At 38.8% G+C, this 13,488-nt stretch overlaps 1 protein-coding gene across 2 annotated transcripts; it reads right to left on the bottom strand.

The window, feature by feature from the left end:
* Positions 1 to 1,606: 1,606 nt before the first annotated feature.
* On the bottom strand, positions 1,607 to 13,354 carry LOC120545384 (guanine nucleotide-binding protein G(q) subunit alpha-like). Of its 2 annotated transcripts, none has more exons than XM_039779644.1 (8): positions 13,204 to 13,354; positions 12,654 to 12,810; positions 9,877 to 10,061; positions 6,224 to 6,378; positions 5,824 to 5,952; positions 4,642 to 4,771; positions 4,089 to 4,242; positions 1,607 to 3,044 (listed from the first exon to the last, which is right to left on the bottom strand). In XM_039779644.1, the coding sequence occupies exons 1-8, from the start codon at positions 13,303 to 13,305 to the stop codon at positions 2,854 to 2,856; spliced, it is 1,203 nt and encodes a 400-aa protein (XP_039635578.1). In that variant the 5' UTR covers positions 13,306 to 13,354; the 3' UTR covers positions 1,607 to 2,853. The 2 variants fall into 2 exon arrangements, with proteins under 2 accessions (XP_039635578.1, XP_039635580.1); XM_039779646.1 differs by having other exon boundaries at positions 13,011 to 13,315.
* Between the last annotated feature and the right edge of the window lie 134 nt (positions 13,355 to 13,488).

Genomic DNA, 13,488 nt, shown 5'->3' with positions numbered 1-13,488 from the left:
TTCAATCCATATTATAGCTAAAGATCGAAAAACGCTTGATCCTACATTTCCCATCATGCAACTCTAGCGTTTTACATTTACACTGCCTGGTAATTGCCCATATCTTTCAAACTCTATCCTCCAGATTGTAACACAGGGTTTCTGTTAAGATTTTTAAGTCTCAAACCCAATCTGAGATTACCCTGATGACATCACCATTATACAAATGTTTTCACAGACTGTGTAGCCAATATTCCTCGTGATGGGTAAACAGTAGGTTTATCACAACATCTCCTTTATCCTATAGTAGGCAAAAGTTATTTATTTTATTTTTCAAAGTGTCATGCAAAATAATCAATATAATGTATGTCAAACAATGTCAAAGCAAATATAAACACATCCTACTCATTAGACATTACAGCTACACAACATAACTTAAGCGCATCTGAGGCACAGACTGCGCCTGAACACATCAAACAGAAAGCACCTTCCTATGCTGTTGGTAGACATACACAAACTGAGCTAGATGAAACACTGTCTGCAAACAGGTACTGAAGTCTACATTCATCAGGCAGAGAAAACAAATCAGGACATTCTGCAGACATTTTAAGAAAAGCCTGGGTCTAAGATTGTGATTTAATGGCCAATGGAACAAAAAGTGCAATTCATTTACGACCTCTTCCAGATCGCACAGGTGACACTTTCTATTCCCCTCTGGAATTAAGTGAAAGCATCTGGTTTCCACCTCCAGAGGCAAGATACCACATCTCAACTGGGCACAGACAGACAGACCTCTGTGCTCTGGTCAGGTTAAGGGTGACCTAGTGCTCTGGATGGTATATATATATATATATATATATATATATATATATATATATATATATATATATATATATATATATATATATATATATACATACAGTGTCGCAACATGCCATCCTCTTGCCGCACACATGGTTTCCACCCCATGTCATGTTTTGGCCAAAGGGGTCACTGAGAGCCCAGGGGCCTCTGTCCATAGGAGCTACAGTAATTGCTGATACAAAAGTGAGGCCCATCATCACAAATAAAAAAAAAGTTTTATTACTTGAAGTGAGTCAGGAGCTGGGCCAGGGTGCCCCCTTTAGTCTGGTTGTCTTGCTCTTATGTAGGAGGGGTGGGGGTCTTTTACATGTCTGTGTCCAGGAGCCTATTGTCTTATAATCTGCCCATTGCTTTGAAGTAATAACTAATAGCTATTTATTGATATTATTCCATATTATAATGCTTACAGTTGTTTATTGGTATTCATTTACAAAGTATTACACTGAATAAGTAATGTAACTATTATTAATGTAGTTTCTAGTGCCATGTGCTGCTGTCATGTTACTTCCAGTGCTTGTCTTCCTCCAAAAATAAAGATTCTTTGCCATACTATATATATCCCTGTGTACAACACTAGAACTATGGACCCCTAACAGAAGTACTGCTGCAGCCTCCAGCCAGATGGATGTATCACAGAGGAGGATTTCAGGACCAACACTGCTCCAGATAAGCAGACAGAGCAGCCAAGAAGACAAACACTTGAAAGCTAAACCAACAGTGTGCTGGAGCTAGTTTGTAAACAGAGACAAAGAATAAAAAAAAAAACTGAGCAGCAAATGTTTATTTATCCAACAAAAACTGCATTAAGACATCGCAGTGACAGTGAAATCTAACCATAAATTACTGTTCAAATTAGGCTGTAATTATTTCTAATGAGAAGAAAAGGGTTGTGTAAACATTAGTGCCATAGATACACTCTCATTAGCTTTTTATTCATGCATTTGATACCCTTGAACAGCAGATGAAAAAAGGATGCACTAGTTTAATACCTCAGTGATTATCATTGATTATTATTATTATTGTAACAGTTCTCCCTTTAGCAGTTAGCCTTTCAACATTGACCTTGATGCAAGCAAAATGTGTACCATTAACGTACCATGTGATATTTACAATATGCATTCAGATAAATAACGGGGCAAATTCTAAAGCCATTTTAGCAAAAGCCTTTTAGGCAAGACAACTACTTAAAATCCAATCAAATAGTCCCTGAACTGCATGAACACTTAATTCTACAGCTTTGACAAAATAAAAACTTGTGTGTTAAATTACATACAAATATATTAATACTGTGCTTACAAAACATGGTTTAAGACTGAATAATGCCATCACAGACAAATGCGAAAGTGTACAAAGTCTTGTGAAACGAAATGCGGTTGTGGAAATGAGAGTACCCAACTAAGTGAGCTACACACAAACAGAATATCAGCACAAATACCAATGTAATACAGTACATGTGTCATTAGTGTTCATTATTACTCCATTTCACCTTAAGTCAAGACACAAAATAAGCATAGAGTATTTAAAAAAAAACTATAACTTGGGTTAGTGGAGGTGCTGCATTGCAGTTAGTCTACATTCACTTCCACAGATTCCCTGAAAGAGAGACCTAGTACATTACAAGTCATCGGAGGCTTTTGAGGCCACTGAAATACTGTATTTTCCCTCTCAATCCATCCATGTGCATTTATACTGTTACTGCTCGAAAATGTTCACAAAAGAGCTCCATAAATTTCAGAGTGCATACTATAATAGACCCCTCACTAAGGCAGCATTTTAATTGTCAGGACACACTTCATTATAGCTCCAGACATGCATTTTCAAAGAGCCTAACAGGGAAATTTGAAATACATCAGTAGTACAGTCATTTGGCGACAAGCTCTGTAGCTTCTCAATTTCCTGTTGTGGATTATAGTGTTCAGCAGCAGTGTGAGGCAAACTGAATCACTGCAGAGCTCTCCAGACTGCCAGCTGTACAAAGCCGATTGAATTACAGCGGCAACACTACCGTTTTTAAACCAAGTTGTAGACTTCCAGGTTGATATGCAAGATGTGGTCCTTCACTGCGCTGAAGACAAATCGAATGCTGTCTGTGTCTGTGGCACAGGTGAAGTGGGAGTAGATGATTTTTTTCTCGTTTGGATTGAGACTGAAAAACATATCTAAGATGAATTGTTTTCCTGCTTTGACATCCTGCTGGGGACCTGGTAGAGAGAGACAGAGGGCAGAAACAGCACATTAAAGTCATCGTAGTATTTTTCAGTAGTTTTATAAAAGCTCAAGAATATAGAGAGGCTAGCACAGTAATATAAAATGGTTGCAGAACATTTAAGTAAGACTAAGTACGGTAACTTATAAAAATAACACAAATTTCCAACTTTGAATGAATGAAATTGAAACTTCAATTCAATTCAATTTTATTTATAGTATCAAATCATAACAAGAGTTATCTTGAGACACTTTACAGATAGAGTAGGTCTAGACCACACTCTATAATTTACAAAGCCCCAACAATTCTAATAATTCCCCCAAGAGCAAGCAGAGCGACAGTGGCGAGGAAAAACTCCCTATTAGGAAGAAACCTCGGACAGACCCAGGCTCTTGGTAGGCGGTGTCTGACTCAATTAAAAAGTAAAAGCAATAAAATCGTATGACCAGTAGCGTATGATGGCTAATGTTAGCTAACATTACAGATTTATATTGCTCCACAAAACGACCATTTAAAAACATCACCATTAGGTGACCCAACTGAGAGCAAATAAAATGGGACCACAAGCAGAAACCAACTAAATGTGTCAGCGTCTTTACCTCTTGGTTTACTTTTGTGATAACAAAACACATTCAACTAAATTGTTTATCTGTGACATGCCAACAGTACAAGCAGAGAAGAGTTATACGATCTGACTCAGTAAGTCAGTAATATTTAAATATTGGCTAACACTAGCCACTAAAAAATACTGGTGATACCAGAGCACCCTGGGCTGTACTGTAGCAGTGTAGAGTGCATTGAATTGAGCCAGGTTGTGTTTTATTGCATATCAATTCAACTTTTCATCTGTAAAAAGAGGACTGTTATTTCTTCTTTTTAAAAAACTAAAAACGCAAAAACAAATGTCACTTTAAAGACTAAGAAATTCTTACTAAACCAACAACAGATAGAGACGCTTAATCAATAATGTTGTAATCAAAACATAAATACCATCATGCTTGGCTGCATTTTCGGCCAAGAATGAACCGTTTCCTCTTACCATCATATTCAGGGAAGTAGTCGACCAAATGCGAGTGCATAATTTTCTCCTCCAGTAAATCTATCTTGTTGAGAAACAAGATGACTGAAGACTCTTTGAACCACTTGTATGTTATGATTGTCCGGAACAAGGCCATGCTTTCCTCCATGCGATTCTTTGAAAAACACATGACACAAACGTCTAAACATGAGCAGAAATATGGAATCTGACATATAGAGTTAGACAGCAGTATTTCAGCAGTGATTTCTTGTGTGAGCAAATTCAATTGGCTGTAATCTCATCAAGTGAACAAGCCTCTCGGAGAGGTGCACTTTGCCGAACAGAGCGACTAAAGAGCTCCCCCTGCAGATGAACTACGTGCACTGCCACAAATTAAGGGTTTGACCAGAAAGAGAGAAAGAAAAAAACAGAGAGAGAACCAGATTTGTGCTGGACACTGTAGAAAGCTAGGTCATCATTTTTCTTTCCTATATACAGACTAACAAGATACATAGGGAGAGATGATCTTGTAATTGTTACAGATTATTTTTGCAGGCAGCAGCCTGCATCTCACCTCATTGACGGACTCAACAAGGACCTGATCGTACTCGCTGAGCGCCACCAGGAACATGATGGAAGTAACTTCCTCAAAACAGTGAATCCACTTCCTCCTCTCTGAACGCTGGCCACCCACATCCACCATCCTACAGCCACAGGTTCAAGCCGTCATTAAAATAAATCATCATACTACCAATGTACAGACAGTTTTATAATTTGTATATAGGGCTGTATTTGTGGTGATTCATGAAATCATTAAATCCCTTAATATAGTTTTTTTTTTCAGAATTGATCATAAGTAGACATGATGACTACTGACTTTTTACTCACAACAGTGTTATACGTTCACAAGGTTGCACCAGTTAAATGTACAGAAGCATTTGAGCATCTATCACATATTTAATAATAATAATAACATTATAAAACCAAAACTCTAAATTATATCTAGTCTAATATCACCATATCAACATCATCTCAACTTATTGCCTAGTTTTATCTGTATTATTGTCATTACCTGAAGTCCCTGTATGGTAAGTGTTACGGGGATACATTCTCATGACAAGCAGAAAACTGTCAGCATTTGCCTTAAGGGCATTACGGTTAAATTATGGGAATAGAAACTTTCACTTCATCAAATAATCTGGTTTCAAAAGGAGACGTTTAAATGTTTTAAGACCAATTGAATGTAATTCATTAATATAGAAACAAAACCTATTTCCACAACTGGCCTGATTTGACATAGCTAATGGAACTTGTGAAACTACATGGGCAAAACAAGACCATGGACCTCTGACAATTAATTATTAAATGAGGTCCAGCTGTTCTGGAGCAAAACCATTAAAGACTAACAAGACATAATGGCTTCCAAGGCGTGTCTCTACTTCCACAGCAGTGCTCTTTAGTCTTGTCAGAGGACACAGGAAGAAACAAGACTAAACAGACTACAGCCTAGCTAGCGGCTCTGTGAGGTTGTACTTGTAGCACAGTGGTGCTTTGAGCAAAATGGTCAGCATGCTAACATTCACTATGACAATGCAAACATGCTGATGAGTATGTGCACCATGTTTAACTTTTAGTAGCACGGAAAACAAAGCACAGTCCAGGCTGATGGGAATGTCACTAAATACTAGTCACCGAAGTTTTTTTTTTTTTATGTCAATCTGTGACATAAAATATAACAATGACATAAAACACTCACCTGAACACCACATTCTCCAGGTCAAAGGGGTACTCTATAATACCTGTTGTGGGCACCCTGACCCGCAGGACATCCTGCTGGGTTGGCAGATAAGTAGTATCTGAAATTCGGTCCATGTCATTCAGATAGCTATTTACGCAGGAGGACAAAAATGAAAACCAGTTTGAGTGATTTGGAACCAGAAGAAGGACAGAGGAGACATATATTGCAAAATATTCACGTCATTGATGCTTCCGTTTCAGCCAATTCACTAAACGTGAGAATTTAAATGGTGTTTCTTTGCTTTTAAGCCTTTTGTCAACAACCTTAAATATGAGCCTTCTGAGTGCATTAAACAGACAACTAGCAGACACAACAATGGAAACTATTTGACAATATCTGAGTTTCTGTTTACACTCACTATTTGGCTGAGTCTGAGAGCTGGTATTCCCTTTTACGATTGTAACATTCCTGAATCCCTGGGTCACTCCACAGGCTCTTGATGGCGTCCACGTAAGGGTTTTTTAATGTTGTGACCTTCTCCACCTCAACCCCACGGACAACAATGGCGTTTGCCTGAACAACAACAGAATAACACAGTGAAATTAGTGACATACGCCTATACTTTCAGAAATAAATATACTGAGGGATTTATGATGGACATGATTTCATGTTTGTGTTCTTGTACATTGTTCTCGTAGCGTTATGCCAGACACAATTCAGTTTAAATGTTAGAGAGCAGGGACATGGTGATGTCACTGGGTTTATCTCCCACTCCAGATGTTTAATTTCATTAGCAAGGGAAAAAAAGACCTTAATGCTCATCTTTACCCTTACAGTTTGACAAAATCACTTTATCTTACACCCAGTGGCCCATCGTTTCATTCTGACCTCAGTATCAGTCATAATAGGTGGTAAAGGCTGACCCTCATGGCTTCAAACAGGATGCCCTGTAATTTAGAACCTGATTCGTACCACTAATTTTAAAGGCCTATTCAAACACTGTCCAGAAACTTCACTTCACCAGCAACAAGTACAAAATACCTTATTTACCAACGCTGTGATTAGAAACTAGGATATTCTGCTTCCATTACAAGTAAGCAAATGTGGCATTTTGATATTTCTGAACCTAACCAACAGACTAGAGTTAAGTTGTCTATACGTGATCACCAGCAGAGTTTACCTGTGATGGGAGATGATCAGAGAAACGAGAAATAATTACACCACAAGCTGAGGATGATGTGGGACTACCTGCTCTGCTACAACACTATAGGCATAGATTCTCTTTGGAAGATATTTTACGACCCAAACTATTCTGTTGTTCTCAGCGTACTTTAATTCCCGATCACAAGCCTCCACAGTAAACCGCTGGTAGATTTAGCAATGATGTATTAGACACAACATATTTCTGTCCTTGCTGTTAGTTTCAACTGTTATTTCAGTTTTTTTTTCTTAAAGCTAAACGAAGTACAAAGGCTGCTTTGTGTTTTTCTGGGTTTGTAAAGAGATGTCCTCGGTTTTCTTGGAATTCCCAATCTCTCTATTTTACCCTTACTGGACCCACAGTGCAATCAGTCAGCCAGAAAACTCACAAACTCACAAACTTACTTACAGTACTTTTATGGTCATTTATAGGTGAACAATTCCTTTAAGTCTGTTTACTCTCAGTTACTGCTGCCTGGGACTTTGGCAGTGCCGCATGTGAGGAGTAACTTTTGATGAATAAACAGCCTTATTGTACAAGGTGCTTCTGCAGACATGCTGCAATTGTCATTTTGTTGATGGCCGGCTGTGTTCTGATGGTTTCTTCCACTACTACAGTGATAAAGAGGAGATTGTGACCCTGCCATGATACAAATGTCTATGAGCTGCCATACTGTGGTAAAATTCAGAGTAATAAAATACATCTTTACACACTGTAAATGGGTTTAACTATTACACCACTGTTAGTCTTGCATTACCAGACCATTCTCCACGGCGCTTTGCCAGCGCTGGAGAATTAATTTTTTTAAAGCAATCACAATCGTTTTGGGTGCCACTAAACCCCGGATGCAGCGAAATACAGGAGATAGCAGCGCTAAGGAAGGGGAAGAGAATGCCTGCCATCCGGGGCATGAGAGATGCGTCAGATAGCAGGCTTTATACCCACACTGTACATCCGGTAAACCAGACTACACCACTTCTAACTTCAATGAAACCAATACTTTCTAAAGAGCTGTTTGCTGTCATATCTCTATAAATAATAATAATAATAATAATAAAAATAATAATAATTTTCCTGTTTTTGTGCTGTTTGGCTGACTGAAATTGCTACCAGATATTGTATACGTGTTCAAAACAACCTGAGAAGTTTATTTTTATTTTTTTTATTTTTTTACACTTCTAGGGGAAGTCTTACCCTCAAATGCCTTTCCCTTTTCGTCCATCTATTAAAATTAATTTCATGGCTCCTTCTTCAGCACTTTATGCTCCCACTCTTCTCTTTGGAGAAAAGATGGGGCAAATTTGAAGGGATCGTTAGAAGCTGCTCTGCCAGTTTTTTTTAACCTCTTTTTTTCTCTCCATTCTCTGAACTCCTGAGATCAATCAAAAAAATCTTAGCAATATACTAAAATCTCACTATTACTTCCTCCAACTTCATTGCATCTAATCAACCATCTGCTAAGCCCTAAGGCTGTTAGGGCCTGTGTCCACATAGCGTTTTTTACCACTCCCCCGATCTGCTCCGCTGAAAGACGCTGGCGCTCAGAAAAGAATGCTATGTGGACACTCAGCCTTAGTTAATGTTGCTAAGCCTGTCAAGCTTTCCATCCTCACACAGCGCACACACACATTGTAAATTATCAAATACTGATGAAGGCCTTTAATTACCTAATCTGCAGAGGGTACCAGGCCTTTGAAGCAAGCTTATATTAGAGACAGATCTGCTACCTTTTGCCTTATTACGCTGTTAATACAAACTCAACACTTCCTGTATCCGTTTCAAATTAAAAGCTCTCTAGTGTTAGTAGATTGTTTAATTTGTGAATGGTAACATGGCTTCTTGACCTCTCTGACCCACAGCCACTCTGCATTTCAGTACTATAATCTGCATGCTCCTTGACAAACAGTGTCATCCTATGAGCTTGCACAGAAGATCACCCTCACTCAGAGTCAGAAAAAAAAAATCATAACCCACATGCTGACTCAGACTTGGTTAATGCTGCTAAAGGTCCACGACGGCCACATGACCCCCTCCTCCTAGCGTTGTCACAGGAGACAGGAAGTGGACTCTTCATCTAAACCCTTACAGCTGGAGCACACCAGGCGCATAAGTGTCGCGTAGATACGTGCCTGATCGTGCGCCTGCCCATTCATATCGGACACGCATTTCTACTCTCTGCTCTCTCTCTCTCTCTCTACGATAGAAAGAGACAGGATCAGTGGGGGAAAACTGTGGTAATTGTAGCTTATATGTGTGTGTGTGCGCGTGTCTCACACTCTCTCTCCGTGTACCTGATTGCGTGTCTCGCTGTGAGCTGTGCACTGTGGTCATCCTGTATGTGATTACCTGCCTGGCTTGACACATATAGCTTAGTATGAACAGACAGATTGGATACGCTGCTATATATGACGCTTACGCGCCCGGTGTGTTTTGGCTGTTACCTGGAACTTTAACTTATGTAGCCAATTTGTGTGATTAATAGGCACCTGCTATTGGTATGATTCCAGTATTCCTGTATGATTAATGGGGGAATTCTCTGTCTCCCTTCCTCTTTTGTCTCTTACTTGGATTTGGCCCAGGAGTACCTGTCTTTACATGCCTGCAGTGTAACATCATATGTACAAAAGTCAGCCTGCTCTGTGTCATCCAGCCTCTGTAAGTAGACAAAACTTTCTGGAAGCATGATTTCAAAACTAAACAACGTTGCAAATTACCAGAAGTACTTCACCCTAATACACACCGCAGGCTCTGTCAGTGTCTGAGACAGTAAACCATGTCAATGCTTCTGTTGGTCAGTGTGCAAAACCTCTTTCTCAATCCGTCTGCGTGAAGCAGAAAAGTAAGGACAAAGAAACAACTGTCTGGTCTACCTTGTTGTGTTCATACTTGTAGGGGATCTTTAATGTGTCCATGGCCTGGATCATGGCCTGCATGGCTGTGAAGATGTTCTGGTAGACCAGCCTGGTGAAGCCTCTCTTGTCCTCGTCAGAGTATCCACGGCCATGGATGATCCTCATCTGCTTGATGAAAGTGCTCTTCCCACTTTCACCAGTTCCTAGCCACCAACAAATGCATAACGTAAGTGCACACATACACATCAACTTAAAGAGCACCCGGGGGAATGTTATATGCGTATATTTTTTCTTTCAGAACTGAGACCACTACAATAACATAAAGCTCACTAGGGTTTTAAAAAAGAGGACAGTCACCCATTCATTGTCCATCGAGCAGCTCCAGACTTTAGACTTGATGACATCACAAGTTTAAGACTTACTTCTTTGGTTTCTGGCTTTGAGAGAGAGTAGCTCATCTTCACAAATATTGATTGAACTTTCCTAGGCCATGGACGTAACATAATGGCATTCCTAATTTAGGTGGTGTTCCCCTTTAAAAGACCCAAACCAACAATGCACAGTCCATCTCTGTGATCTCTTAACTTTTCGTCTAGCACCATCATCAGGTTTGTCCGTACTTTGGTTTGTAGTTTGTGTATTAGTCGTATTAGCAAATGTAAACTAGGATGATATCCATGGTAAACAGTATACCTGATAGACAACAGCTTTTTAGCATTGTCATTGTGACATGATGCAAGCATTTAGCTCACTGTGCCAAAGCACAGCCTCACAGAGCTACAAGTATGGCTGTTGATTCTGTGCCATAGACAGTAATGGAGGGCTATGGCACAGAGAGATAAGCTACATCACACTCTTGCTACAGAGGCAATACTTGTAAGTAGGATCAATTTAATGCTGAAAATGTTTTGATCTCTTCATTGGATTTGTTGACAATATGAAACACCATTTTTCATGCTGTCAACATATTGTATATATTTTTCAAAAATGTAGAATATCGCCAGATTCTGTTGTGTGTGAAGTACTTTCACGTCTCACTTTTATGACTTAATAAATACATTAATTACCATTGTCTGGGTTTTATCTTACCCTTGGGCCCTGTGGGTCTTTGAGTCAAGATTTACAAACAGTATTGTGTCATCTTACCAGTGTCTGCCTGTAAAAAGTGGAACTAAAAGAAATTGCAGCAGTTCCCCCTGAAAGCTGACGAAGTTGAAATGAAAGCATTTATTAGCAACCGTTAAGAGAGCTTTGTAGACAGAGTGAAATGATTAGCATGGGGTTTTGAAATTTTTAAGGATTTTATAAAATAGTAGACAGATATATTTATGGGTTAATACTTAATATGATTATCCTGATTAATTTAAATCCAATATTCTGTACAGTATGAAATGTGAGGTAAGGTAAGGTATGTGGTCATTGTTTGGAAAGCACTGAAGCTACACATCAGACTTTGAACCTAAAAGAGTGGTTATACATTCAGTATGAGTCAATCATTTTTAAAAGCAGAATAAGCATAACGAACTCGACCACCTTAAACCTTCACAGCATTGCTGATGCATCCTTTGTGAAGTAGCACAAATAAAATGGCCTCCCAAGATGATACAGCGATCATACATGTATCTACCAGTTGGGACTAATGTGTGTCTTCTTAACAGTAAGTTATAAGCAGTGATGGAAACTCATTTACTGTACTTTAGTACAGTGTTTAGGTTGAATGTTTCTATAGAAAAATATTGTACTATTCCTTCACTACATTTATCTGACAGCTATAGGTAGTAGTTACTTTACAAAAGAAGATTTTGCATAGAAGTTACATTTATAAAATATGATGCATTGTTACATATGAAACTATCAAAAACTAAATAAAATATCTGAAAGAGTCAAATGCAGCGTACACATTAATGCATCAGTAATAATAATCTAATAATATAGCCTATTCAATAACTCTCACCTGGAACATTTCCCTGCATAAGTACCTTTACTTTGATTTGTTTTTAGTAAATGTAGCTGACACAATGTGGTGTGTCAAATTAAAGTAAAGGATTCTAATCCTTCTTACACTACTGGTTATAATGATGATAGTATTTTTCAACCCACGGTGGTATTGCTGTAGAGTTTTCTTTGGTGGGGTGTACTGTGAATACACACAGCTGCATCTATTTACTATTAATTGTGGATTAATAATGTAAGCAGTATTTTGTTGTTGTCCAGGGGAGCTGACCTAACTTTATATACTGTTGGAGTACTCCAGTTTACTACAGTTTTGAGGCACTTGTACTTTACTTGAGTATTTCCATTTCATGTCGCTTTATATTACATAATATTGTAGGCCCTACTTATTAATCCACTACATTGATTTAACAGATTTAGTTAGTTACTTAGTTACAGATTAGGATTTTACATACAAAACAATAATAGGCCTAATCATCTCGCGAAATTATGCATTGTTAAAAATAAAACTACCAAATACAGTATATCAAATATTTAAAATTAGCTCTACAGAGCAATGTTCAACATGCTCCTTTACATAATGCAGCAATAATAATAATAATCCAATAACACAAAATATATAGTGTTATGACAACACTCTGAAAGTAAAAGTAACTTTTGATACTGTAAGTACATATCATTGTTAACACTTCCGATAAGTTTGAGTACAATTTTTAATGTAGCTGGGCTAAGTAGGCTAATATGTTGCATCTTTTTCATCCGTACATAGAATCTAAATTCTTCCACCACGGTTTAAATAGCGTTAAGTAATACTGAAAAGACTGTATTTCATTGTCCCATACCGAGCAAAAGGAGCTTGTATTCCCGTCGCGAGTCCCTCTTGTCCCGGCGGAGCTGCCTCTCAATCTCATCGTTGATCCTGCGAGCCTCTTTGGCCTCTGGGCTGAGGCAGCAAGCCCCAACGGAGCTCAGAGTCATTAGTCCTGGATAACACGTCACCTTCCAAGGCACAGACACATACATAATGTTGGTTATACAAGAAATAAAAAAGCCCCGAGTATCCTCAAGTCAATACATTTTAATTAACCCCTCCAGAATCCCCACTGCGTACGCCAACAGTTTTCTCCTGAGGTGGAAACAAGGTTTAACAAATGTAAATTTAAGTTTACTCTCGTTACTCTCTAGGCTGTTTGTATTACCTTGTTCCTCTCCTGTAAAGAGGACATTAAGTTGGTGCAACAACTTAAGAAGACAAGAGCGAAGCAGTGGGTCTTCCCTGGTAGCTGTGCTCCGGGCGTGGTGGGCTGAATATGGCGGAGTTTTATTTCATAGCGCTACAAAACAACACAATTGGCAAAAGTCATTCGCCAGGGCAAAGAAAATGATGCTCACGTCAGGTTTTCTGTATAGGTGAAGCTCGGTGTTATTTCCTCTGCGTCCAGTTTTTTTTTTGTCCCGTCCGCTATCCTGGGTAGAGAAACAACAGTGCACCATGTGACAGAGGGCTGGCTTTGATGGGAAATCGTGCGGGCTTTCACTATTACATTATGGGAACAAATTTCCGGTGTTAACTTGTAAACTACGGATGCATGTGATAGAGCAACAGGCTGGCACAAATTACAACCACGACTAATTACAACCAGAACTAGATGGTCATATCTTATCCGCCGTTGAAAT

The sequence above is a fragment of the Perca fluviatilis genome, chromosome 17 (genome assembly GCF_010015445.1).
Source record: "Perca fluviatilis chromosome 17, GENO_Pfluv_1.0, whole genome shotgun sequence".
In the NCBI taxonomy this organism is placed as follows: Eukaryota; Metazoa; Chordata; class Actinopteri; order Perciformes; family Percidae; genus Perca; species Perca fluviatilis.
The sequence above is the reverse complement of the archived record's forward strand: the minus strand, read 5'-3'. Positions and strand labels throughout refer to the sequence as shown.